This window comes from Cynoglossus semilaevis, chromosome 6 (assembly GCF_000523025.1).
Source record: "Cynoglossus semilaevis isolate Cse_v1.0 chromosome 6, Cse_v1.0, whole genome shotgun sequence".
NCBI classification, from domain to species: Eukaryota; Metazoa; Chordata; class Actinopteri; order Pleuronectiformes; family Cynoglossidae; genus Cynoglossus; species Cynoglossus semilaevis.
Genome location: NC_024312.1, coordinates 12,232,657 through 12,260,439, shown reverse-complemented (window position 1 = coordinate 12,260,439; position 27,783 = coordinate 12,232,657). Strand labels below are relative to the sequence as shown.

Sequence of the window (27,783 nt, the reverse complement as noted above, 5' to 3'; positions counted from 1 at the left end):
TTAGACAAACAACAAGAAGTGAAAACTACAATCATTCTTCTGCGATTAAATTAGGGGAGTAAACGCAGGAACATGTCAAAACACCCATATACTATAGTATGTAGCTTTTATCATACGGTGTGAAATCAAGGACAGTTTTAGTCACACCGTTCCCTAATGACGTGAGCACTGCTGCTCTTTTTCCATTTGCTGCTGGGGCTGAGATTAGGGCCCCCTCCTGCCCCCCAACCCTCCCCACCCCCTCACCCCTCTGTCTCCCTCTGGTTAAATAGCAACGTGCGCTTTACGTCCCATGGACAGAAGGCTTCCTTTAAAAGCAGGCGACATAAAAAGGCTCAGCTGCAGCAGAGGTTTAACATGTACTCCAACAAAGTGGAAGGACCACGTCGAGGACGGTCCTTTGATTCCATTAATATTGGGATTGAAGAGAAATTCCTGAATAATGAGGTGAGGCATTATTATTATTATTATTATTATTATTATTATTATTATTATTATTATTATTATTATTACTTTAGAAAATAATTGTCAGCAGCACAGGTTTTGTGACAGGTTATGAACGGCCCGTCCTGTATCCAAACAGTTCTAAGCCTTCAGTTTGTCGTCAGCACAGATTATTTACGTCAAAGGGATAAGAGGGTTATTATGTGATAAATTTAAATTTCCAATCAGGACATACTTATTCGTAAAACTCTGTATTCGTTTAGCAATAAATCTGACTTTACAACTCTTTAAATAAATTATTATCAATAAGCAATAGAAAAATGTGTCCGTTTTTTAAAAATGTTGAAAATGTATGCAAACCCCGTGGACTGTGGCTTATACCGAGGTTTTCTTGCTCAAAAATCGATTAATATCATTAACAAATACATGTTTAACTTTAATCAGTATCTGTACAGTGTACAGTGTGTAGAGCCAGGAAATGACTGTTCCAAATAACTGTAAATTGACCAGCCATGTTCGTACTGTATTTTGATTTTAGTCGACAGCAAAAACTGTTTAAACAAGAAGTAGTGCGCCGCTGACCGACTGCTGTCAACAAACGGGGCTAATAATCGGCCTCTCTGTTTCTAATGGGATTTCACTAAGACGATTCTCCGACACAGAGACAAGTTCATCTTCGTTAAAATGAGACTTGACCCCGGGGATCGTCCTGAACCCGTCTCGCTGTACTAACACTCTCAATGACCCAACGGTCCAGACTGCACCACCGACTGGTCCGTCGCGCTGTTTTGTCAATGACAGATGCGGCTTCCCCGCTCCTCAAGTCATTTTCATAGATATTCTGTTTATCTAATGGCTTCGTCTAAAAAAACTTACGTATAAACGCAAAAATTACTTTCCACCCAGAAGGAAGGAGAAATTGTTCAATTCAATTTTACTGTTAGTTTTCTGTGCTGTTGGCGCGGACAGAGCGCTCAGAGTCTACGGTCTGTGCTGTTGGCGCGGACAGAGCGCTAGTCTACATAAAAGCGCTGTCCAAGGTCCTGAACGAGGAGCGGGTACGTGGTCTTATACTGCAGCTGAAGCCCTTCACCACCACACGTTTACAAGAAGACAGTTTTAATTTTTCTAACATCTCGAACTGCTGTTGGTTCACCTATTGAAACGCGGCCAAATCCTCTGCAGATTTTATTATAATACATATTTTTTAAAGTAAAGAAAGTACGATCTTTTTATACAATATTAAAATATACTTTCACTTCTCTTCAAAGATAAACAAATACACTTTCATGAAAATTGAGGAGAACAATGAGAAGAAGAATACATCAGAGAAAGGAAGAGCAACAATCATCTTTTCCCTCAAGAATGAAGTTGGAGGACTTTTGAAGGCACTCAAACTATTCCAAGTATGTACAATATTCAAACGTTTATTATACATGATCTCTTTTTTAATTTACTGTATGAATTTTTTAGCTAAATAATTTACTCTCTTACAGGACAACCATGTCAACCTTGTACACATAGAGTCAAGAAAATCCAAACGACGCAACTCAGAATTTGAAATATTTGTGGACTGTGACAGCAGCCATGAACAACTGAATGAAATTATTCAGCTGCTTAGAAAACAAGTGAATGTGGTTGGCATGGAGCTACCAGATAATTCCTGTCTACACGAGGAAGGTGGGATAGCACAAACAGCCGCAGAGTTTAAGATGAATAAACCCAATGAAAAAACTAAATTTCTAATTGTCCCGCTTTGTCCCATCCTCAGATATGGAAGATGTACCTTGGTTCCCTAAGAAGATTTCAGACTTGGACAAATGTGCTAACCGTGTCCTGATGTATGGCTCTGAACTGGACGCTGACCACCCTGTACGTATTCAGCAGGCACAATTTCATCTTTTTAAGACAAACTTTTTTATGATAGTTTGCTCTTTTTTCTATTCAGGGTTTCAAGGACAACGTGTACAGGAAAAGGAGGAAGTATTTTGCTGATCTTGCCATGTCATACAAACAGTAAGACCAGCTATAATCCAGTGAACTCCAGTTCAGAATCCTTAAAAGATTTAAAGAAATCTAAAAAAAATGAGTCTTATTTTCTCATTTCAGTGATGAACCAATTCCTCGCATCGAGTTCACAGAGGAGGAGGTAAAGACATGGGGTGTTGTTTACAGGGAGCTCAACAAGTTGTATCCAACCCATGCTTGCCGTGAATACCTAAAGAACCTGCCACTGTTGTCCAAGTACTGTGGATGTCGAGAGGACAACATCCCTCAGCTTGAAGATGTTTCACGCTTCCTCAAAGGTAGCTTTTATCTTTTATAAAAGGAACCATCCTTATGCCTTACAGTGTGTACAAAATAATCAATATTCTTTGTTTTTTAATGTAATTGTTGATATACTGTATCTAAATATCTTTCTAGAACGTACTGGGTTCACTATCAGGCCTGTGGCAGGTTATCTGTCTCCACGCGACTTCCTTGCTGGTTTGGCTTTTCGTGTTTTCCACTGTACCCAGTATGTGAGGCACAGCTCTGATCCTTTATATACTCCAGAGCCGTAAGTCATATCTACTTTAGCAAGAAAAGAGTTGTGAAATGCACACAAGTGGCTGCTCCTCCTAACATTTTTGGCCTTTTTGTTATTCAGAGACACATGCCACGAGCTGCTGGGTCATGTGCCCCTGTTGGCAGAGCCCAGCTTCGCCCAGTTCTCTCAAGAGATTGGTCTGGCCTCTCTCGGGGCCTCGGATGATGCGGTTCAGAAACTGGCCACAGTGAGTGACGCTTGTTAAAAATGAATTTAATCAAGTTCGATTGAACTGAAATCAAGGGGAGCTGCTGTAACGCCTTTTATATGCTTTCCGTTGCAGTGCTATTTCTTCACAGTGGAGTTTGGCTTATGCAAACAGGAGGGGAAGCTGCGAGCCTACGGAGCAGGACTGCTGTCATCTATTAGTGAGCTCAAGGTAAATGCAGTAGTTAGGGTTAGGGTTAGTAGTTAGTAGTTCGTTTATTATTAGTAATAAACAACATGGACAACGTCTATGATTTTAGTCTTGGGAAATATAACAACATGGACAACGTCTATGATTTTAGACGTTGTATATCACTGAATCCAAAAAACAAATATAGGACTTTTTTGTGACATTTTTTAATGTATATTTATCTCGTATATCTCTTTCAGCATGCACTGTCTGGGAATGCAAGGATAATGCCCTTTGACCCCAAAGTTACATCCAAACAAGAATGCATCATCACAACATTTCAGGATGTTTACTTTGTGTCAGACAGCTTCGAGGAGGCCAAAGTGAAGATGAGGTAAAGTATCGTTAACATTTTAAACAACTCGACTAACAGCATTGGCCAGTAACGAGCGATTAAATATTTATGCCACTGGTTTTATGACAATTACTTTGTTATCATAGGGAGTTTGCTAAGACCATCAAGCGTCCCTTCACAGTGCGATACAACCCGTACACCCAGAGCGTGGATGTGTTAAAAGACACTCCAAGCATCAACAGTGTCGTGGAGGAGCTTCGGCACGAGCTTGATATAGTAGGTGACGCCCTCAGTCGGCTGAACAAACAACTGGGCGTCTGACTGACCAAACACAAATCAGAAGTCCCATCCCAGTCATGCATCACTGCTTACAATGTGTTAGTCCTCGCATCACTGTACAAATACAGTACCGGCTGTTCATTGCCCTAAGTCAATACCATGAATGTGCACCTCTAGTTCTGTGTTTATATTACATGGTCAGTGGCAATTTATGTGTATTTACAGAGTCATGTTTAGCTGCTGCTATCAGTCCTTGTCACGATCCCAAAGAGCTGCTTCTCAACTGCCCCGTCTTATTTCAGTTGTTTCTGATGGAATAAATGTCTGTGTTGCAAACCATTTCTGTCCTCCAAACAGCATGCTCACGTGTAACAAACACAGATGTGCTTTCAGTCTACTGTATTTAATGCAGCTGTTGTACGTGATTATATGCATTTTTTTAAATTAAATTCTTCTTATTTAATCTCTGACTTCAGTGATTTGTACAATGTGCTTTGTTTAATTATTTGGTGTATGTATTATCCTTGTTTTTTGTGCTGTTGAGAAACAAATGTTAAAGTGACACCAGTGTTAAAGGATGTTTATCATGGTAATTATGACACATTTGGCAACTGTTTTACAGTTATAATTTTGAATACTTTCTCTTAAAATTAAAAAAATTGTACAGGAATACTGTGGTACTCCTGTAATGGAAACAATATTTTTTTACTGTAAATATATATAGATATAATGTACTTATGTATCAAATTACTGAAAGAAAATAAAAAAGAAATGTTTATTGTGGCATTACTTTGTTTGTTTGTTTTTTTTTTAATTTTGTCCTGAAATGGAGAATTAGAGAGGTCTCTTATGTTCTTTTTACCCAACATTTTGAAATGATAAGTTTTATATTTATGCTTGGGCAGCCTCAACTACTTTATTTTCATATAAACCTCTTCTTTTCGGATTAACAAAATTCTTATAGCTAACAGTCATGTTTAGAGAAGATTTTTTAATTAAAGGTTTTTTTAATCTTTATATATGTGGAATAAAATGGGGTTTATTCAATCACCCCAAGTATGTTGATAAATGAAGTGTAAAAAACAATCTGCATCATAAAAGCACAATATCGCAATTGTACACTTTACAAAAAATAAGCATCCAAAAACATATACAAACTTGGACAGAACAACTGGCTCGGTCGTTTTTCTAAGCACGACGTGAAGACTGCTTTACGACAGTGTCGTAAATGGAAACAAACTTGCAGCAGGAGTTTTGTTTACTCTCTTGGGTTAGTGTTTTTTCTTCTTCTAAAATGTAGTGTTACGTTTTGGTTACGTGATTGTGTGTGTGTGCTTGTGTGTGCGTGTGTGTGTCTAATACATTGTGTAGACAAAATACGCATCCCTTATATCGGCATATTAGTTAGCACTTAAGCTAGTTTGAACTTACCCGCCCAACTGCCTGCACTATTTAAATAGGGCGCAATAAAAGTCCGTCACTGTAAGGTGTACTGTTCTAATCGTTTTTGCTATGGTGGTGACTGTTATAATTGATACCAGGGAGCCAACAGCTACGGACAGCTGGGACAAGGACATGTGGCGGACCAGAGTGAACCCCGGTTCTGTGACAGTGCTCTGCTACAAAACAGAGCAGTCCGTGCTGTGGGAGGAGGAGGTGGACACTCGGTGTTCATTACTGGTAAGTCGGATGTCAAACTCCAAAAAGAGAGATCCGTGGACAACTGACGATAGGAATTGATGCAAGTAGTTAATTTTTCTCTCTGTGTATCTTGTCGTAAACAGAAGAAATATATATGGTAGGTTTAGCGACATCTAGTGGTAAAATGTGAAATCTTGACTATATTCCAACATAACGAGCTCGGTAATACAGTTTTAAGTAAATATGACAACACATAACCAGGACATAAAATATGGCAACTAATGAATATTGAATCTAATGGATTTATCGTATGATAATTCATTTGACTGACAAACAAGTGTCCATTATTTTTATTAACCGTCTAAATTATTATTTTTTTCTTTGTTTCTTCATATCATATTAATGTCTCACGTCACAAAATTCCAAGCACCATATCAGTAATTTAAATAAAAATGTTTTTTTTGTTTTTTTGCAGAGAATGGAGAGGTGTATGTTTGTGGTCAGAACAATAGAGGACAGCTGGGATGCGACCAAAATGCAAACATTCTAACTCTTCAATTCTGCCCTACACCAAGTCATAAGCTAAAAAATGTAGCCTGTGGTTGGGATTTTACTCTTTTTCTCACTGGTGAGCAAAATTTTAAAACTGTGTATTAAAGTGTGTAGTAAAGTGAGGAAGTATTAGGACTACACTAAGCATAGATTTTACATGGTGTTTATCATTTTTAGACAACTGATGTCTAGTTCATAGAAATGTCAATTGTTGGGTGCAGTGCACTCTGACACCATCATTAAATCAATCTGACATAACACCGGTGTATTTCAAATTACATTCCCAGAGATTACAGGCTGTTTGTCACAAATTAAGTTTGAGGTGAATTATGACACATGAAACATCACAGCAGGTACAGTTTATTAATTGGATGGAGTTTGACAGAGATATGTGCCGCCACCTATGGTCAATGAAAAACTATCAATCTACAAAGAAGTTATGTTGTGTTTAATTCATCCTGCTGCTTTTTAAATATCATTAATACAGACGGTGGTCAAGTACTGGCATGTGGCTCCAACTCATTTGGACAGCTGGGAGTTGGTGCAGCGACTGTACATTCTGCCCAGCTATTAGTTGTAGAGGTGAGCACAGAACGGGTGTTGCTTTCCCCTTTAATGCTGTAATGACATTATGTCAGAACACCTCAACATGTTCAGCCATTCAAGTTCATGTCTGTGTTGTTTTTTTCTCAGGGTCTGAAGAAACCAGTAGTCAGTGTAGCAGCAGGTCTGAGACACTCACTGGCTGTAACAGGTGATGGCGCTAAACTTTAATCCGGTTCATGCTGTTGTTATTGCGCCGTCAGTCCGTAAAATCTCATTTTGTGTTTGGCCTTTAGACTCCGGTCATGTGTATCAGTGGGGAACAGGTCTTTTCAGATCACAGTGCCCACCCCCTGTCCCGTCACACCTCAGCTCTAAGGTGCCATGTTTGGTGCCAGGTAAGAACTGCACTCTGTGTAGTTCCTATTGTTGTTTGTTTAGAGATTTACAGTGATATTGATATACACCCCCATCTTTCAGATCTGGATCAGAAAACACCACGTGTGGTAGCAGCAGGATCAGCGCACTGTGTTTATCTCACTGGTATGACATTTATTTTTGTTGGGATGAAAAGAAACATTTACACATTACAAACCTGCGCCCCAACTTAGTATACTTGTCCAAACACGAGGAAGAACACAGTGAATTTTTCAATTGTAGATATATACAGTATATATATATATATATATATACACATATATATATATATATATCTTTTAATACGTTCAATATAGTTTTTATCTAGACATAAAAACAGTGAAAAAATAATTCAAAAATGTACTTTAAATGGTTCATTTTTTTTTTTTCATTATTTCCTGTCATGTTTTTGTCTCTTCTTGATAACATGTTATGTTGTTTTGTTTGTGTTGGCAGACGATGGTGATTTGTTTCTCTGGGGAAGCAACAGGTTTGGTCAGCTGGCTACCACTCAAGCCTTCCACTCCTCACCTATCGTTCTGAAGCGCTCACTATTTAAAGGAGAGAAAGTTAAAAGTGTTTGGAGTGGCTGGACTCACATCGTTGCTCAAACAGGTGAGACACAGTCACATCTACTGTACAGTTTCATTATGGACTGTTGAAATAATTAAATTAAATAAAACACATTAAAAAATGACATGAACTAGTTACCGCGCTAACTAGTTGGTGACCTGTAATGACATACGTTGTAACGGTGGAACAAGACTTTCTTACTAAATGTATGTAAGGTGGCGAGGATGTAGTTCGAGGATGTTGTAAACCAACGGCCACTGTATAATGTAATGTGATTGTTTGACAGCCCGTGTTTTGTCGTATTACTACTAACCACTAATCACTTTAAAAGACAGTTCTCCTGACTGAATTTGATCCCAATTTGTTTCAGAGAGTGGGAGAGTGTTTACATGGGGCAGAGGAGCGTATGGACAGCTGGGCAGAGCAACATCAAACAGTCAGGATCCAGAGCAGCAGGCAGGAGCTGCAAACCAGGAGGCTTTCTTCCCTTCAGAAGTTGAAACTCTATTTGGGGCAACACAGGTAAAACATCAGCAATGGGAAAACCAGTGTTCCAAAGGACAGACATTAATGGCAACAGGCTGTACTTTTTTTCTCAATTGCAGCACTATACTTGATTTATATATTATTTTTATATTTTTTACTACTATTTTATTTTATTTTTTATTTTTTACTATTCGAGTACTCTTGAGTCCCGTATGGTTTATTTATGTTTTAGATGTTTAATTGACATTTCAGATTTTATAATCCTAGTTATATTAGTCTGAGCCCAGTGTATAGACTTCTTCCGGAATGTTATTCAGTCTAGTAACCCATTTTTACCAATATCACTATTAAGATTACTTGGTATGGTGGTCCCTGAAGCAAAGAGCAATTTCAATATAATACTATTAATTTATCTTTACGCAGCTTTTATCAGTCAATGTTATTTATGCTACATTAAATATGTATGAAACGTCCAGTAGAGGGCAGCAGATAACCACAAAATTGATCATGTGGTGAAACCCAGTATGACAACCAGGCACACAGTTTGGTCCTCAGACCTGGTTGCATAACATCTATCCTGCAGAGGACAAACACACACCTACGGGGAGAGATAGAGAGAGCTGTTATCTCCCTCTTGTTTCAGGACCTCTTTTAATAATAGAAGCCAGGGGTCTTTTCCCCATAAGAACACTTATCGCACAGAATCATGGGATTGCAGCAGTTAACCTGGGCTCTGAGGTGCAGCTTTATGTCCGTCGATTGTTGTCAGTTAAGTGCATGTCAGGGACAGACAAGGGCGAACTGTGCATCATACCTCCACTCTGCATTCATGTCAAGGAGTACAGTCACGTTGTGTGTTAAGATAAAAGGTGGATTGGATGAGTGTATTATGAATCTTGATTACGACACACTTCCATGTCTGTGGTTAACCGTACGTGTCTCCAGTGAAGCCTGGTAACATCACGGAGGTAAACACAATTCACTCTGTCAAGGCTTCAGAAATCAGTGGGTGTGTCCTGTTGTAAAATGGTTTGATTGGCTGAGTGAATCATCCTGAAGCAGCAACAACATCTCTGGGTTGAACAAGTCGACCTTCAGGACTGTGGAAAAAAAACCCCATCAATGATATTATTCCTGTAAATAATTTCCTTTATTAGGAATTAAACAGGAGTTTATAATATACTACATATTCAAGCATTCTACGTTCAGACTTTTACTTTGAAAATGTTGGTTTAACTTGAAGTAGTTTTAACTTTTACTTTGAAAATGTTGGTTTAACTTTGAGTTTGAAGTAATGTTTTACTCTATTTGATATATGTTAAAATGTCAATAATTAAAATAATAGTACACAAAATTGTAAAAGCTGGAGTTTTTCGGTGACGACAGTTTGTTTATACTGCAAAGAAAGCCACTTGTTTGCCATGGGTGACTAATAAGTAGACTGTGGTCTACCAGTAAATCACAAAAGGTGAGCTCATACATCATCTGCATTTAAAATAGAAATGAAATATGAATATTTTTTATAGTGTGAAATTCTAATGACTGTTTGGTGTCATTTTTGTTTGGTTTTGTTTGTAAAAATAGTATACAAGTATATATTATCTAAGAAGCATCTTTTAATCTTTCCATTTCTCCACAGGTTGCATGTGGCTCTGAACACAACCTCGCCATTGTAGGTGAGTTTAATTTCTTTTTTAAATTCCTTTAATTTATCGAAGTCCACCACTAGTCCACCTTTTCTTATTTATCGTCCTAAGGTTTATTCAATTATACCTATCATAGACTGTCCAATTAAAAAAAAGGAGAGCGCTCTTTTACTGTGCCGTGTCAGTTGATCTCAAAACCTGGTACAGGGCCCAAAGTGCTCCACATGGTGTCAGTGTTTGAATGCTCCATAAACCTAGATTTCTATGGAGTCGCTTCAGAAAAAAGCACTTTCTGTTTCCACCTGTGGTCTTTTTATAAACTGGCATGAGGCTGGCCGTGTTCTTACACCGGTTGGCGGGATCCTCCTCAGTACTTTCTGCATGGCAGGCAGGAATCCTACCACTGCGCCACCCTCTGTCACTACAAAATACTGCAGGGGAAACACAGAGCTGCCGTGACTCCTTTTCCGACCTCATTTTCTCATCCCATATGAAGTCATACAAAATATACACAGGTGTGACTAATCCGTTCCTGTTAAATCCTGCACTGGACCAAAGGGTTTGAAAGTGAGCTCTTTGATAAATGAAAGTTTAACATGAGAATTTAATTTTTTTTTTCAATTATCCTTCAGCTAATGCAGCAGACAATTTTTGAGGTCAGCTCTATGCTCTGTGGCCTTTGCATCGGGAAGTAATTACAGCACAGATACATGGAGGCCATTGAGGAAACCAATTATCCGAAGCACTCTATAAAAGCGCTAAAACACACACACACAGAGATAGAGGTAAGGTCTTTTATAGTCAGTAGTTTAAAGAACAGCCGTTGGTTCTCCAGCCAATAATACAGCACAGACACAACAGTAAAACCCAACCTTAAAATATACTGTACCTAACATTCTGTACCTGTGATCCTTAGTTTATTGTACAGGCTCTGTCGTTTTTACTGCTGATGTTAGATTATATTCTCAGATAAAATTGGTCATGTTTTTACAATACTGGAGAGAAACATTGAAACGTTCGTGTACCGTTATAATTAGAAAAGTGTTAATGTGGACCGTCCTTCACGATGACAGCCGTGATTCAGCAGTGTGTTGCTCCATCAGGTGCTCAGTTGTGACATAATATAAGCAGAGGCAACAGCAGGAGGGCTCACATCACCCTCCTGCAGCTCATGACTCGGATACTTTTGCCCCCCTATCCCCTTTTTTTCCTCCCTCATGACTCGGATACTTTTGCCCCCCCCACCCCCTTTTTTTCCTCCTCTTGTCTCAAAATGTGGTGACAGGATTTCTGAAATGGCAAAAGAGGACTGAAAGCAGAGACCTGAGTGTTGCTATTTCAGGTGCTGAAGTAGGTCAGGCGGAAAGAACTGGGGGGGAAAAGTATCGCTCGTTGCTCGTGGTATCTGTTTCCTTGCGCCTTTGTACGTGAAGAATATCTCCTCAAGTTTAAAAACTCACTGTCGAAAATCAGAGAAGGAAACACCAGAGATACCTTTTAACTTGACATTACAGTTGTTAACTAAATTACTCAGTTCCTGTCGTTACCCAAACTTGTTTTGTCTGTGCGTCGACCTGTGATCCAGTTGCGAGCATCTTTAATTATTTAAGCTGTTGAATTTTAAATAAAAAAAAAAATAGAATTCGATTTTGAGAAAATATATCTACCAGCTTGTGTCATGATTTCTATCCTTTTGTGATGCATGATATTGTGCAGACACTTTGTTGCCATGGAAACACCGAGGTGCTTTACTTCAGTCAGTGAATTCATGAATTAAGAACAGCACCAAACTAAGGCTGCTTCCACCTGAAGGGAGGAAATACATCAACAAATGACGTTTGTTGGCACTTTTTCTTTTATTAAAGAAGCCTTCATCAATGGTAACAGACTGTAGTGGGAAATACATCCAGATAAAGGCGGAGCTGCATGGTGCTGTAATGCAAGGGCCCTATCTGGCAATCTGTCGCACTGACATAAGCTGCTGGCATGATGTCTCGGTCTGTGAACTGGCAAATGTATATGTGTTTGTTGGCACATCCACATCTTTGAGAAGAAAAAAATAACCGCAGCACGCGGAAGGACATAGAAGGCTCTCGGTGACACAAAGGGAACGAAATGGCACCAAAGACACACAACTGCAGGGTGAGGAAAGGCTGAGATGTGTTACCCTTGAGAAAGCAAACTGGCTTCTGTTGCCATGGCAATGGAGCTGATTAGGTAACTATGTTGCCATGACACGTGTCTCCTTGGTGATGCAGAACTGACCACACCCACCAACAAGCTTCACCAGCTGTGAAGAGCAGGGAGGCTGTGGTACTGGGGAAGTGTCAGCCCCGGGAATAGGGGCTCTATGTGTGAGCGTGTGTGTGATGCAGTCACATTATGGACATTTGTCCTCCGCAGCCAGAGAACAAGACGGTTCTTTAAATCTGAAAGATAACATTTTAATATGAGAACACTTTAATGTTCAGGTCAGGGTCAGATCAAGTCTGCAGGAAATGAACACAAAAGAACCAGAGGAGGCAGAGAGAGAGTTTGTAATCTTTGCTTTTAGTCACAGTTTGGTTTTTTTTTCCTGGCTGCTAATTTTAGCTTTTTCGGCATCGTGCTACATCCTCACCTTTCTTCTGTTGGCTTCACTGACTCCTGTCCTTTTTAGGAGGTTGTCTTTTCTCCTGGGGCTGGAACGAACACGGGATGTGCGGAGACGGCTCTCAGACAAACGTCAGCCAGCCGAGGCTGATGCCTGGTCTCAGACCTTGTCTTGTTGGCTGTGGAGCTGGACATTCTATAGCAGTTTGTGCTGCGTTGACTGAACCATGATTTAAAAACTGCACTGGCTACAACACGGAGCATTACGTAAGAGAAAGAAAAACACAATGACATTGTAAACAAAGATGTTTTAGTAACTTTATAGTACTTTGCGGAAATAACCCTGAAGGTCGCCTGAGTGCCTCTGATTTACAGTCTCTTTCACCTGAAAGGTTACCTGAGCCGTGTGCAGAGGTCATGCTTTAAATGCGGTTGTCATTATTTCGCTGATGTGGCTGCTCACAGGCCACGGACAGAGGCCGTGATTCACTTGTCACTTTGATGGACGTGACATGGCTACACGGTATGTGGGCGTGCCTATAGCTCCTGGTGGCCTCCCTAAACAAACACCGTTATGGTCGGCTTGAGAGATGGTCTGCACGGTTGCTACAGCTTCATCTTCCCACATCAGTAGGTTTATTGCTGTCATCTTCCGTGTCACGAGGCCGTCAATCTCTGTACATCATAGTGAATATCAGCTGATTTACCACCCACACATACAGGACACTTTTCTTTACAGCCCATCCCGCCTTTATGTTCCTGTCAATCTGTGAGATATTCTTCTCGGTATTAATTTATTATATATTTGCACCACTTTCATACTCTTATCTTCAATGATGCCTCTTGGGAGAAACTTGCACGCTGCATTTAACCCAGCCTACACATGTCAAGGCTGCCGGGCTGCATGTACTGTACTCTACACACCTTTGTTGTTGTGTACCCATTGTTATTATGACAAAGAAAAGAGACATATGAGGCAATACAGGCCACAGAGTTGTCCTGTTGGTTACGTGTTAGGAAGAGCTTGATGTTGTATTGTCTTGGTAATGATATTCTGAGCACATATACAGACAGAAACAGTCCAGTCTTTTTAACTGCTACTCAGGCCATGTTGAGTCCATGTGGCCATTTCTGTACAAATCCGTAATGATAGACTTCTCATATCAGGATTATGACTAAAAAAAAAAAAATACTAAGTCTAATGGAGTTCGGCTGTATGACTTTGAGACATTATCTTATATTATTTTTATTTTTAAACCTTTGTCAAAGTTGCATGAATGATCTTTTACCAGGACCTGTTTAATAAAAAGCCAAAAGAAACACTCACCGAAAATACTTATTTCTGTCTTCTTTTTTTTTATTTACGACTATTTATTTTACAAGCCTGTACTGTATAGGTCAAAAAAGACACAAAAAATCCCTAAACATTAAACCAACCAAAACATTCAGTCAACACCTTATTGAGATACCTAACCACAAATATGCACGGTGTTCCAAACACACACTCCGACGTCTCACTAAACAGTATACATTAGTTGCCTTTTTGTTTAGTTATTTATGCTGCTGGTTGTTTTTTGTTTGTTTGTATGTTTTATAGTTGTTTTTTTTTAAATACTGTGTTTATTCCCTACAGTTATCAGCACACTGTACTCCCCACATGCTCAGCTCTATTGGCAGATCCAGTCGGTCTGTATTGACTGCACACAGGTCTCAGAAGTGTTGGCAGTGTTGAGTTGTTGTCTGGTAAAAAGTTGGTCCCTTTTTAACAAACTTTCCACACAGATAGTAGACCTGTGAAAACTGCTGTCTCTTTAATTAGCTTTACTCTCTAGATGCTGATCCATTTGTGCTATTATTGATTTCTTTATATATATTTTTTAATAATCTATGTTTGATGATTTAATGAAATAAAACGAGTGTTTGTTTTCCTAGCCTTAACATTTGATGTTATCATATGGGCTTAAATATTCCTGATATTCCTGGTAAGAAAAACATTTGCATAACAGAGGCACTTGTCCAGTATGAGGCTTATGACATTTTGGCAGTTATATAATAGTATAACCAATAGCATGTGTGCAGAAAAGGAAAAGTAATTCCAGTCAACATGATTGTCAATTAAAAAGTATGACAGTATGATCAGTGTCTGAGCGTTGACAAGTAAAGTCTACGTTAATCCAAGTACAACGAGAACTACACACACATGTACAATCCTAATTTTTGAGAAAGTTGGTACACTTGGTAAAAGTGCTTTAAACAATGAAATCTGTCATTTGGTAATGTGGGCCAGGCTTTATTGGAGGTGTTTTTACTGAAAAAGATGCAGATATCCTTCAGGTGTTTTTATAGGTTTCTCCATTAGCTCAATATTTAGCTTTAAGTATTTGTACTGGTCGCTAAAGGAGCACCAATCAACGGTGAAAACCCTTGTAACCTGTCCTTTTGCCCAAAACGTTTTTTTCATCTTATTACCAAATTACACATTTCAGTATTTTGGCTGTTCTATATAATGTGCCAACTTCTCTGGCTCATTTATCAACTTCAACTTTCTATATACTACTTGTCATTATCTTACAAAACCAATTCGTACCCTAATACTACGTCTTAAATACTGCAGAAAAGGGTAAAATCGGCTTCTCTTTAACTATTAACCCTACGTATAGATATAATGCCTTTAATTCCCGACAACATATTAAAATAATATGAAAAATTCACTGGTGCAAAACAGTGCAAAAATCTCTACTAAGTTGCGACCGTGACTGTTTAAAGATGATCAGAGTCCAATTCTTCGGTCTGACTGACATGACAGGTGGCAGTTTTTTGTTGTTGTTGTTTTGTTTGTTTTTTCTGGAGGAGGCAGAGGTTAAAATCGGAGCAACATTTTTTTTTCTTTCAACAGAAGAAGCAGCACACAAATATTGGATGATCACTGGAAAACATTGGTACACACAACTTCAGCGCACAAAAAAAGCATATTTACAGCACTGGCACACACCAATAGGCACACAAATTACAACACAGTAACCAGTCACAGATACTGAGCTATACTGTATAAGGCTTGACAACAAAACTTCCTCAGTGCTACATCTATGCTGAGTTTGTGATGTACAGGTTGTCACTGTCACACCCATAGAAAAATACTAAGTAATACACACAACAATGCTACAGCACTATCAGGTGGGTGATGGGCCGTTATGAGTCATACACATAGTGGTTGGTACACCATGGTTCATAACACAAACTGACTCTGTTGGTTGTCTGCGCCGCTGCTGTCGCTGGGTCTCTATAAAAATATAAAAAAAGTAACAAAAATAAATTATTACACAAACTATGTATAATGGTGGAAATGAAGGCGATGATGGAGAGCGCTGGAGTGCAGGTAGAGATGACAAATGGCGCTAGCTTGGAGAGTAAAGAAAATGTGCTCCGTTAGTTCTGCATGGTAAACCACATGTTTACCATGTTCTTCCCATGCTTTAGCCAAGGCATCAGACAACAATGTACTGTCTGTGGGCAGAGGTTGGACTCCGACCGTCGGTTAATAAACATGCCAATCATGCTGCACTTTACAGGATTATATACGGTAGTTCAGTCAGTGTCATGCGTTTGTGTACTTGGTGTCATGCTCTCACAGTCACCTTGGTTTTTGTTTTACTTTATTTTTGTCTTTGTTGCTCTCTTTGACCCGGACACAGTAAGACAGAGGGTCAAACAGCGGAGGACAACACTAGCCGTAAGCTAGTGAGGGAGGACAGTTGAATGTTTGCATGTGCTGCTGAATAAAAACGGAGGCTAAACGCTCGTTGTGTATAAAATTTATTTCATGCAATGACTTGTATTTACATGTTTTCTTTGAATACTTTTCCGTTGCATAAATGTAAAATACATGCATTTACCTTTCCCCAAGGAGACCCACATCCCATACTAGAGCGTGTTGGTTGTTTTTTTGTTTTTTTTACCCCATTTGAATTGCATGAGCATATAATTCACCTTAACCTCTTCACATTAAATCTTCACAACTTTGATTTTTTCTATATTCTTTTTTTTTTAATATATATAAACGTCCATTTATAACCACAAGAGACATGACTTGAAAAGGAAAAACTCTGCTCGTTCAGAGAAAAACAAACGTGACTCGCTATACTGCTATACTCTTCTCCGTCTTTTAGGTCGGTCAACATAGAATTTGTTAAAGTGCCCTGAAGAATTGTGCATAATATTGGGACAGTATCAGTACATGTAAAAGTGATATTAGTGAAGTTATAATCAATACGCATACATACTGTAATAACCTGGTCCGCTGTGGGTTTTACGTTGTGCTTTCGTATACATTTCTGTTTCTTGAGATAGGGACAAAAATATCCGTGTTAGATTTTTTTTTTATGCTCATCTTTAATGACACTGCTTAAAGTCAATTCTTACTATTTAGAGTAAATCATGTATAACCTACAGGGCAGTTCTACTGTGTGAGGATATGAGGGGTGGTGCAAAAGGTTACAAGGTGCACCTTGTAAAATAAAGCTTTCGCCACACTGCCGTGAGCATGGTGTCAGCTCGTATTGATGCTACACTGGGAGCTATATGCAATGATTAAATTTTGATTTTGCCTCAACACATATTAAGGCACCGGCGTTTAATAATCAGTGAGTCCTGCCCTAATTTAAGCGTTGCAGCAGTTCTGCGAATGGCTGCCAGTTAGCGACACTTTAAAAACCCGTCGCCACGAGTCAGTAGACCTGTTTGTATAAAAACTACTTCTGTTCATAGCGGCGTTAGTTGGCTTAAGGACAAATCAGGCAAGTTAAATCATCACTTTTTAGCTGAAGACCCCAGTCAAGTAAGTAAAATAAAGATATGAATTTGGGGAAAGGCAAAGAATGGTAGCTACATAAAATCTCTGCTATGACTGAGTCTCTTTGTAAAGCTGTCTCAGAATGCATAACATGACAAAGCTTTAGCAGCTTCTCAAATGAAAAGGAAAACAAAACAAAAAAAAGAGTCCTTTTCTTCTTTACGCTTCTGGTTGAATATAATTTCTCATGCAGTTCATGCAAATGAACAAACAGTTTTAAGATTTTTGTTTTTTTTTCTGACATTAAATGATTTTTCGTCACTAGTGTCATAGGAATTGTCATCATCTCCATATTGCATCGGACATCGGGAACATCACGTCAAAGTGTTTCTTAAACGGCCACTCGGGGAAACATCTCTCTTTTTTTTTCTGGATCGCACTCTCAGAATGGTCACGTCTCTCTACTTCGCAACACACAAAGCACTTAAGAGGATTTCCCTTAACAGCTGGCAGTTGCACCTTTTTGGATATGTTAAGACGCCGTGTCACTGTCAGTGTCCAGCGTGTTAGGCTGGTAGCAGGGGTTACATCTTATGAAAATTTCTTTCACAGAGTTGTAAAAAGCAGATGAGATCAAAGTTACTGGCAGAAGAGTGAGATCAAAAGCAACAGAGCAACAGGCAATGAAGTAAAGAAACACAGGGAGAGAGTGTCGTTAGCCTGTGGTCAGAGTTACAACAGTGCTTTGTCTGCAACTGAGGTGACCCATGCAGAGTGGCATGTGCCCATGTTTTCTACTCTAGGATATGATGACACACCCAAGGAGAACACTTGGGGAGTTCTTAGCACAGTTAGGATACAGTCTTCCAGAAAAAGAAAATGAAAGAAAGAAAAAATAATGAGGAAAGCAGGAGCAGAGGCAAGTGTAAAAGCAAAGTCTGACAGGAAGGATAAGAAGAAGGAGGAGTGTGGATTGGCCTTCCAATGGCATTGTGTCTGCTACTCAACCATGCTACATAATGGATGGGATGGGAGAATGTGAGTGCTGCATTAGACAGGGTGGGCTGCAGGGCAGGGCGGACACTGAGGACACTCCAGAGGCATCCCCGCTCATGCCAGACATGCTGTTAAGGCTCCAAGGCTTTTCATAACCTTCAGTTGAAAAACAGAGAACGTTCTGAGTACAGTGCAGCGCTGAATCCATAACACGATAGTTTGGTGTTCCTCACTGGTACTACTACACCTGTTGCTTTCTTGTTTTTGTCTCCAAACAAACAGGTCAACACAGACTTAAGACACATTATTATTCTCCATGCATTGAGTGCTTTAGGAGTACAACAGCATGCACCGGGTGGTACTGGAATGGTTCGGAGTGAAACACTGTACAAGATTTTAAAAAACGGAGGCACCTGAGGCAGGGAATGGATTCTCAGCTACAGGCGGAATTGAACGCCGGAGGCTTTTCACTGTCCGTGTGCTGTTGGTGGCACACGCGGCTGGACAGTGTTGTGATTTTCACAGGAATGTTGTCGAACTTTGAAATAACCAGCACCCATTTCCAGGAAAGCTAGTGCACTTTGAAAAATTGATACCTGCAACTCGTCCCAAACAACCCAAAGCCATGCGTTGATGTTAAATATTTCTCTACTGTTTGTTAACTGCTAACAGGTCTGTATATTAGGACCTAGTCTGTCCTTATGGACACAACACATACACATCAGGAAATCACTGTTTGGAATCACAGTCTCTGGCTACAGTATATTAAAAGCAGAAACCCTCCCTGAGTCAGAAAGGATCGTCCTATTTAAGGTCATAACAGATGGATCCAGTAAATGATGTCAGATTCTCATGACAAAAGTAAAAAAAACCAAAAAAACAGGATCAGCCAATCAGTAGCTGTGGTATAAAGGATTTCCACATTATCGGATGTGGACACTTGAATGAAATTTAAATTCTAAACTCAACTGACGAGACTGTAGCTTTTCAGCCATTGACTGTGTTCTGGTGACCAGAAATTGAAATTTGGAATATATATAATAATATATAAATGCCTTAACCCTTTATAGGACAAGTTAGCAGTTTTGTAAATTTTTTCATGGTCATGCTCCATCTCAGTGGGTTTTAAAATCATGTGATCTTCACCCAGACAGTCAGATCTGTTTCACCACAGGTAACCAAATATGGTTACTTCACTGACCTTCATTTTCTACAGGAAAAATGTCCTGTTATGTTCTCCAATAACAGTTGTTCAATAAAGTATGTCAATGAGTGCCCTGGAAAGAGTTAAGAAATGTCAAAATGTCAACCCTTATTTTGCTCATATATGCTCATCAAAATGTCAACCCTTATTTTGCTCATGTACGAACTGCTGTACTAAAAAGGTGAATTAAAGAAAGGGGGCGTGTGACCAGGAGGTGAACGAGCCTCTGTCTCAGCTCTTTTGGACTGTGTTGCAGGTATTGACTTCCAATGAAGTTTGAGTTTAACACAAATAATTCACTTGTCTGTACTGATAAAAATATCATTCAGTTATGGGGGAATAAGCGACATCTAATTGTATTGTGAGGTATTTTTCAGTAAGTGCACAAGGTTTTCTGGGAATGAGTTTTGTAAATGAATAGAAAGAGCTTAACTCTGGCACTGACCTGTAATAATCCCAGTAGGAGAATTCGTTTTTTGTCTGTTTAAAATAACACGTGACCAATCACCTGACTGTGTTCGTGTTGTGCTCCTCCACCATACTGATAGCACCCATCAGCAAGACACTTCATGCACCGTTATGGCCAAGAGCGATGTACTCGCAAAGTCAACGTCCCATATAGTATTTATAATTAAAACACATAAATACAAAACATCATATACACACAAGTAGCACATAAATACTCCCTCGGGCCTACAGGACAGAACGTTCTAGATCATGATGAATCTCAAAAATAGCTTTCTTACTGGTAAATAAATAGCGTTTTTTTTACATTGTGCATGGTATCAAAAAATATATTATGTAGATGTGAACAGTTATTAGTGACCTTACTGGTGATTGTGCTTGGCCTTAACAAATGTTACTGTCATGTCAACTATGTACACATCCCCAAATACGTAACGGAGGTGAAGCAGCTGCTGTTCTAATGTGCCTGCTCTATATGATGTGTAGCTGTATCTGTGTGTGTGTGTGTCTGTGTGTGTCTACAGTATGTGAGTGTGTATACTCTTGTGCGACTAAAGTGTTACACACTCCGAAGAGAGGGATACAGGAAGAGTCTCCTGCCTGTGGTCAGTTAGGTGTCAGTGTTTTGATGGGGCCTGTGATTGGCTGTTACTGTACGTACCCCTCCTCACTCTCCCCCCTGTGTGGTTAGGGCGTTCAGCAGTGGTGACCAGGAAGCAGGGTCGTTCTCTCTCGCTGGGGCTGAAGATTTCCTCTGGAGATATTGCCTGGTCTATGTGCGGACAGTCCTCGTTGGCCAGAGCTGCGTTAGCTGCCTCGCCATTCAGCTTGGAGTCTTAAAAATACATAAAAAAACGTATATATTTGAACCTGACATTTTGAAATTTAATATTCCTGAATTTTTGTTAGTAACTGTTTACGTAGTTTCACATTGTAATATTCTAAATATTGAGTAATATTATAGTAAGATAAGATAACGCGGTACGCTTGGGAAAAGCAGCCCTAAACCTTTACAGAAACCCAAATAGCTTTCTTCTCACATGCTGCCAGGAGCTTACCCCCAAAAACCTCTGGGTTTTTTTTTTTTTACTAATTTCTTTTGCTTCAAAAAATATTGTATTAGAGTCTGCCACAGCTGACAGTTTGGATATTTGAAGTTCATCGAACTCTTCTAGGTTTAATTACAGTAAACCTTTGTAGTTTTTAAATGTGAGCTCTTGGTCAGGGAATTGAAACAATCTCTAAGAAAGCATTAACACATAACCTAGAAATGTAATATTCCACTTTAATAAGACAACAGGTTATTCCCGAAAGGGCTTGGCACGTTTAAGAGCTCAACATTAAAACCTCGGGCTTCCACAGATTAAAACAAAACCAACTGAGCCGACGAGGATCGAAGATCAGTTCTGATCAATTCCTCTTCTAAAGACTGTGGAACTGTTTTCAGACGACGTAGTAAAGTTGTAGCCAAAAGGCGACTTCACAGGGAAGACACAAATGTAACCAACGGCTTGTTCGATATATCACACAGCTGTATTAAATTCTAATCTCGTCCTATATTTCTAAACAGACGCTGCATCAGATGTCCATATATCTTTACACCGAGGCTTTCACAAGAAATTGAGAGAAAGACGAAACCAAAGTGTTGGTTTACATCGTCTCATCTTCTCTTAGACATGTTATGTAATAAGCTGAAATTCAATAGTGACCTTACTCATATCTGACTCAGTATGTAGTATTCTACAATCAAAAATATTTCTAACGTCGTGTTGTAGTAACTGTTGTACTGCTCCATAACGCCATGAAAACATGCAACATGTACTACATTTGTTTCTCACCTTGGAACTTAATCTCAAAAACCTCGTCATGGGCGATGGGGCTCTGGTGTTGGGAGCTGATGCTGGACTTACAGAAGTTAGGAGAACCCGGATGAGGAGCCCGAGGGATATGCCTGTTCTTTTTCTTTGGTAGTTTCTGTTTCGCCATGGCCAGAGAGTAATACATTCCAAAGTTGTTGACAATGACAGGGACCGGCATGGCGATGGTGAGCACGCCCGCCAGGGCACACAGGGCTCCGACCAGCATTCCCGAAGTCGTCTGAGGGTACATGTCTCCGTAGCCCAGGGTCGTCATGGTCACCACTGCCCACCAGAATCCAATCGGGATGTTTTTGAAGTGTGTGTGGTCGCTGGCTCGAGGGTCGTTGGGGTTGGCTCCTATCCGTTCGGCGTAGTAGATCATAGTGGCAAATATGAGGACACCCAGAGCGAGGAAGATGATAAGGAGGAGGAACTCGTTGGTACTGGCTCTCAGTGTGTGGCCCAGCACCCGCAGTCCTACAAAGTGACGCGTCAGCTTAAAGATACGCAGGATCCGAACAAAGCGGACCACTCTCAGGAAACCCAGCACGTCCTTAGCTGCCTTGGAGGAGAGGCCACTGAGACCCACTTCCAGGTAGAAGGGCAGGATGGCCACGAAGTCGATGATGTTGAGGGCGTTCCGAATGAAGTCGAACTTATTTGGGCAGAAAGTTATTCGCATGAGAAATTCAAAGGTGAACCACACCACACACACGCCCTCTATGTAGGTGAGGTAGGCGGCAGTCTCAGTCTCCTGGTAGATGTGCTCCACTGTCACATTGTCCACCAGCTCCAACTCGGTGCGGTTGATGATGGGGTTGAAGGCCTCGTGGGTCTCCAGACAGAAGGTGGTGATGGACACCAGGATGAAGAACAGTGAGACCAGAGCTATCCACTGAGCAGAAGACGTTTGTGAATGTGGGAGGCAATAAACAAGGATCAGGGTAGAGGAGAGGACAGAAGAGGAGAGGAGAGAGGAGGTGGGGGAGAGGAGAGAAGGACGGAGAGGATAATGAGCACAGTTCTACATGCAAATAATGAAGCTTGATAGCTCAGCAGCCATTCTCAGCACGACATAAACCAATTTAATCTGTAACAATGCCAAATGCTTTGACAGTGACAATGGCATTGACTCCCCCATCGCCCCCGCCCTCCTATTCTCTGTCTCTCTGTACGTCTTCATTCACATGTGTCATTGTAAAAAGAACAATCAATGCTCTGCTCGTTTCCCATCTCTGCGCTGTATCTCAAGGTCATGGCATTTTCAAGGGCATGCTCCACCCTGAATTACAAGGAGCCAGGAGCAGTAGCAGCAGGGACATAAGTGTCAACCCCCCCCCAACCCCCCCCCATGACTAAATTTAGCTTGGGTTCTTCCCTTCAGCAGCAGCCGCAGCAGCTACGGTGCAGTAGGTGTTTCCAACACAAGGTCATTTTCTGTATAGGATCAACTCCTAAAGGGAATGTTCTGGAACCAAAGAACTCACCAAGATGACGACAGAATCTAACCAGAAACTTATATTTCCCATAAGGACAAAGGAATACTTTAGCCTGCAGCATGTATTGACTACATGATCATATTTCATCACATTTAGATTCTGATATTTCTGGTGCATACTACATGAGTGTAACAGATACACTAGCCTCTCTTGGGGATTTGTTGCATCTCTTTTCTTGTCTTGTTCCCCCACCCTGATCACTGCCCAATTACAGTGTGTGTTTTACTGTAGTTCAAATGGACCTAAAACAGCAGTACCTTCTGTTTGTTGGATGGAAAAGCAGATGAGCGAATATCAACGGTAGCCTACGGTATTTAAAAAAAAAAGAAAAAAGTTTGTTCATGCGTGAAAGTCTGTATGGCTGTGAATGGGCTCTGTAGTGCCTCTCACACTAATGCATAGCATTGTTAAGTGGCTGGGAGGAGTAATGGTATTAGAAAGGAGGTAAGTGAGCTGGGCATGTCTCGACGTGAGGTAGTCTTGTGTGTATATATATATATTTATATATGTATATACACTCAGAACTGTGATGCTGCTGTTTCTCTCTTGTGCTCAGTTGAGAAAGAAAAAGTACACACACACAATTATATATATACATGTGTAAATTTTTTTTTTTCCAACTGAGCACAAGGGAGAAACGGCAGCATCACAGTGTCTGAGTATCTCTCTCTGTCACGTCCATTCACAGTTTGTCAGGGAGGCAGGCGTTCAGAGGAGATGGAAAACAGACCTCACCCCAGCATCTCATCACTGACAATTCATTGCATTGTGCTGAGGAAATCACTGCTTCTTTTCTGTGTCTCTGCCTCCCGTTCATGACAGTGTAATGAATCAGGATGGAAATAGTCTCAGCAGTGACTGCAGCACGCTGTCTCAATCCTATTTTTTTTTCAGCCGAACAGTATTACCACATCACCATCACTAAAGTCACATATTCTTAATTTCATTTGTGCATTTCTCTTTTAACACATCCTGTGCACACACACGATGTCCTCTTGCGCAGTAATGTCAACACTGGTAATTCTTCTGGCCTTTTTATTCAGCGTTCACTTCAGTTTAGTTTCCAAGGTTGCAGTCTTTTCATATGCTTGTTCAAAATGATTTTGCATCTGTAATGTTCAAATATCCATCTGTAATAACTTCTATTTTACTTTTCTATTTTACAACACAAAAGTCCCACTCAATGCACAATCCTACGGCTCTACAATTTAAAACACATCAAATTTAAACCTTAGTTGAAATACCAGCGGCTCTACGGTCAACAGGATAAATGATGGACAACTGCCCTGACCATCTGACCAGCTCTTGACCAATCAGAAAATCATTATGTTTGAGCAGCAAAGTTGCCATGGTCTGAGAGTTTTCTGGGTGAAGATTTAGGACTTTAAAAAAACTTGCTTTTGGAAACATTGGGGAAAAAGGCATGTAGTCAAGAATGACATCTGTGCCAAATTACCACTGGACTAGCACTTAGCGCCCCCTAATGAACCTTCACGGGCCAAGTGTAATTCTCTAATTCTCTGTCAACCAAACTTACAATTATTTTTATATCAACATGTATATTTTGGGTGTGGGGTTTATTGTGGTGCAGCAGCAGCAGGGTCCGGGCTCATAGTCGTCAGAGCATATGTAATTATCTTAAAATATATAAACATACATTCTAATAATTATAAACTAAATGACTTTTGCCTCTGAGCTACCGTGTCGTCTGTGTCAGCCTGGACATTTGGAAGTGAGTAAGGAATTCCGTTAACCTGGGGAACAACAGTCTGTCATCCCAGGATCATCACATTTGTTCACTCTGTGCTTTGCCTTTACACTGTTGAACTAAATATTTAACACGCCGTTAGTAACAGTGTGGCCTGGTAAAGAATATTGGTTCTGTTCTACTAAACCACGTGGCTCCGATGCACTCTCTCAGGGGTTTGTCTGTAATTAACTCTGAGACTCAGGTCTAATTAATCTTCTTGCCAGACTTGGGAGACATCTGTCAATCTCTTATCAGCTTTTAACTTCTGATCGTTAAATCAAGGACACGAGGCAAGGTTTTTTTTTGTTTGTTTTTGCTGCACGAAATCTAAAAAAGAAATGTCGGTTGAATCCGTTCCACTAATGCTGTAACACTGAAGACATGTCAATACAGTTTACACTTGCTGGATGCAGCCAGGCAAGTAATTACACCAATCAGGCTGGAGCTGTCAAAGCAGCATACTGGCTGTTGTGGAGACAAATATTTAAAAGGTGTAAAGTTGTCACCACAGAGAGGTGTTGTTGTCCAGATGGAATTATGCCCAAACGAGGACCAAAATTCTCAAATCCAAACAGCCAGCAAGGTTTAATCGGGAGCTGTGCCACGAGTCCTGCTGGTGCAAAAGATCTAGTTTCCTAATTTGAAGCTGACCCACTTAGCCAAAGGCTAGTCTGACCAGTCTGTCCTAGAAATATCAATCTGAAGAGCTGCCACCGTCCAAATGGCCTTCTCTACCTTCTTCTGGTCGAAACAGATCATGTACCTGTGAGTGATTCTGATGGATGAGCTCTTTGGCTGTTATTCTCTCTCTCTTTCTCTCTCTCTCTCCCTCCCCCCCCATGCTCTCTACATGTGCAGTCACATTGAAGCCCCTCAGAGACTAATTTGAAGGTCATTAAAAGCCTCTCATATCCATCAGTCATGTCATTGTCCCACCACAAAGGGACAGATGACCACAAATGCAGCCTGTATTCATGTCCCTACAGCTGATGGTGTCAAACATATTGAACCTTCGATACCCCCCCCCACAAAAAAAAATTGCTGTCAGAGCAATGTGTCAATAATACATTGAAGTTTGTGGGGAGAAAATAAAAAGCAACAACTAGGAGACAACTATTACCTCCAGGGGGCGTTTTCTTAAAAGCAACTTACCCTTGCATATTTAGAAGAATAGGGGTCTTCAAACAGGGCCCACACATGTTTCTGCCACCGGCTCCACAGGCTCTTCCTGTTGTCAGCGGAGTCTGCCTGCGCCAGCCTCCGTGTCATTTCATCCACATCATCCTCAGCGTGCTCAAGCTCTGGCTCAGCATCATCGTTCCCCAGGTCTAACAGACCTCCCCCGCCGAAACTATCAAGGGCCTCCTCTGCCTCCCGGTGCTGGCGATATGTCATCCAGCAGCATGGCTCCACGTCTGTCTCATCAATGCCCCAGAAGGCCAGTTCTTCCTCATAGAGGGGCCCGCAGACATCTGCCGGGCAGTGCAGCTTACCTGTCCTGTAGTAGTTAAGGATGTGTGAGAAGACGCCAGGGTGGCGGTCAAAGAAGTATTCGTCGATCTTGGCATCATAGTCGAAGTGGTTAGGGGCATCAGGCTCGGCCAACCAGGACAAGCGTGTGCCAGGTACGGTGCGCAGCGTGCTGCGGTATGTCTGATGTTTGATCCCACCCACGTTTATCACAATGCGATCCGTGTCGTCGCTCAGGCCCATCGCGTCCCTTAGGCATTTCTCCTATCAGTTTCCTTCATCTCAAAGCTTTGGACACGCTGTGCAAGCAACATGTACAGCAGTGATGAGTCTCAGGGAAACAGGTAGAAAAAAAAAAAAAAGAAAATGGAAAAGCAGCGCAACGAGCGACCCGTACCTTCTCACCACAGTGTGCCACAGATCAGGGTCTCTTCTACATCCTCTCCCAGCCGTGTGTTTTTCTGCACGCACCTGTCGTGCAACTGGAGGATCACCAATAGTTGGAGCTGCTCGAGCCACTGGAGGAGCTGTGAGAATCGAAATCCAAAATGCTCGCAGCCAATGGCATCACATTGGGGATGGACGTCACATCATCCTTGTGCCCAAGATGTCGAGATAGATAGGGACAAAACGCTGATGATTTCCCCCCAGCAGTGGGTTAAATCCAGCTGTCCAGACTCCCGGGGCTGTGCTCTCTGATCAGAGCTTTGTTGACTTTATCAGCAAGGTGACTGCGGTGGTGCTGAGCGGACAGCGCCTGTCCGACTGATGGAGGCTCGAGTCCCTCCTCTGTTGCTGCCCACAGACTCACCTCCTTCACACCGACGCACAGACTGACTGACAACACGGCAGGTCTTTGTCTCAGCTCACTGGTGATCCTCCTCCTCCTTCTCTTTCTCCTTCTCCTCCTCTTCCTCCTGCTGCTCACACACTTTCCCTTTCTGCCATCAACACCATGCGAGAGAAAAAAACATCCACAGATCCGCAGAGATTTTTTTTGATAACTCACAAATAAGACAGGTTCACACAAAGCCTCTCTCAGAAGAAGGAGAATGGGGGGAACGCCCAAATTGCCTGTTACTCACGGCAGAGCCAGCTCCTCTCTCGCGGCAGATGGAGCATGCTCAGTGTGGAGGGGCATGCATTTGTTGTAGAAAGCGCTGTCAACTTCTCCAATTAGGGCTGTTGAAATGGTCATCGCTCTCGTTTAACGGCGCATTTCGGGAGTTAGGGTCGGTCAGCGGCTGTAACACTCAGGAGTAGGGGGAGGGGCTGGTGGGGGGGGGGCGTATTGTG

General features: G+C 41.0%; 3 protein-coding genes across 7 annotated transcripts; 2 read left to right on the top strand and 1 right to left on the bottom strand.

The window, feature by feature from the left end:
• The first annotated feature begins 309 nt into the window (after nucleotides 1-309).
• tph1a (tryptophan hydroxylase 1 (tryptophan 5-monooxygenase) a) lies at nucleotides 310-4,779 on the top strand. Its single transcript, XM_008312059.3, has 11 exons — nucleotides 310-447; nucleotides 1,716-1,850; nucleotides 1,941-2,124; nucleotides 2,216-2,316; nucleotides 2,393-2,460; nucleotides 2,554-2,750; nucleotides 2,869-3,004; nucleotides 3,095-3,221; nucleotides 3,318-3,413; nucleotides 3,632-3,765; nucleotides 3,873-4,779. The coding sequence occupies exons 1-11, from the start codon at nucleotides 358-360 to the stop codon at nucleotides 4,045-4,047; spliced, it is 1,443 nt and encodes a 480-aa protein (XP_008310281.1). The 5' UTR covers nucleotides 310-357; the 3' UTR covers nucleotides 4,048-4,779.
• A 369-nt stretch (nucleotides 4,780-5,148) lies between these two features.
• Nucleotides 5,149-13,758, top strand: sergef (secretion regulating guanine nucleotide exchange factor). 2 transcript variants are annotated; one of them, XM_008312054.3, is made up of 11 exons: nucleotides 5,149-5,275; nucleotides 5,547-5,685; nucleotides 6,122-6,274; nucleotides 6,686-6,780; nucleotides 6,892-6,952; nucleotides 7,038-7,139; nucleotides 7,222-7,284; nucleotides 7,615-7,773; nucleotides 8,102-8,253; nucleotides 9,857-9,893; nucleotides 12,523-13,758. In XM_008312054.3, the coding sequence occupies exons 1-11, from the start codon at nucleotides 5,234-5,236 to the stop codon at nucleotides 12,684-12,686; spliced, it is 1,167 nt and encodes a 388-aa protein (XP_008310276.1). In that variant the 5' UTR covers nucleotides 5,149-5,233; the 3' UTR covers nucleotides 12,687-13,758. The 2 variants fall into 2 exon arrangements, with proteins under 2 accessions (XP_008310276.1, XP_016888520.1); XM_017033031.2 differs by lacking the exon at nucleotides 12,523-13,758 and adding an exon at nucleotides 10,496-11,068.
• A 297-nt stretch (nucleotides 13,759-14,055) lies between these two features.
• kcnc1b (potassium voltage-gated channel, Shaw-related subfamily, member 1b) lies at nucleotides 14,056-27,746 on the bottom strand. Of its 4 annotated transcripts, XM_008312056.3 has the most exons (5): nucleotides 26,885-27,746; nucleotides 26,170-26,786; nucleotides 21,748-22,663; nucleotides 20,571-20,744; nucleotides 15,742-18,396 (listed from the first exon to the last, which is right to left on the bottom strand). In XM_008312056.3, the coding sequence occupies exons 2-5, from the start codon at nucleotides 26,728-26,730 to the stop codon at nucleotides 18,257-18,259; spliced, it is 1,791 nt and encodes a 596-aa protein (XP_008310278.1). In that variant the 5' UTR covers nucleotides 26,731-26,786; nucleotides 26,885-27,746; the 3' UTR covers nucleotides 15,742-18,256. The 4 variants fall into 4 exon arrangements, with proteins under 4 accessions (XP_008310279.1, XP_008310278.1, XP_008310277.1 ...); XM_008312057.3 differs by lacking the exon at nucleotides 15,742-18,396 and adding an exon at nucleotides 14,056-15,735 and having other exon boundaries at nucleotides 26,170-27,746; XM_008312055.3 differs by having other exon boundaries at nucleotides 26,170-27,746.
• Between the last annotated feature and the right edge of the window lie 37 nt (nucleotides 27,747-27,783).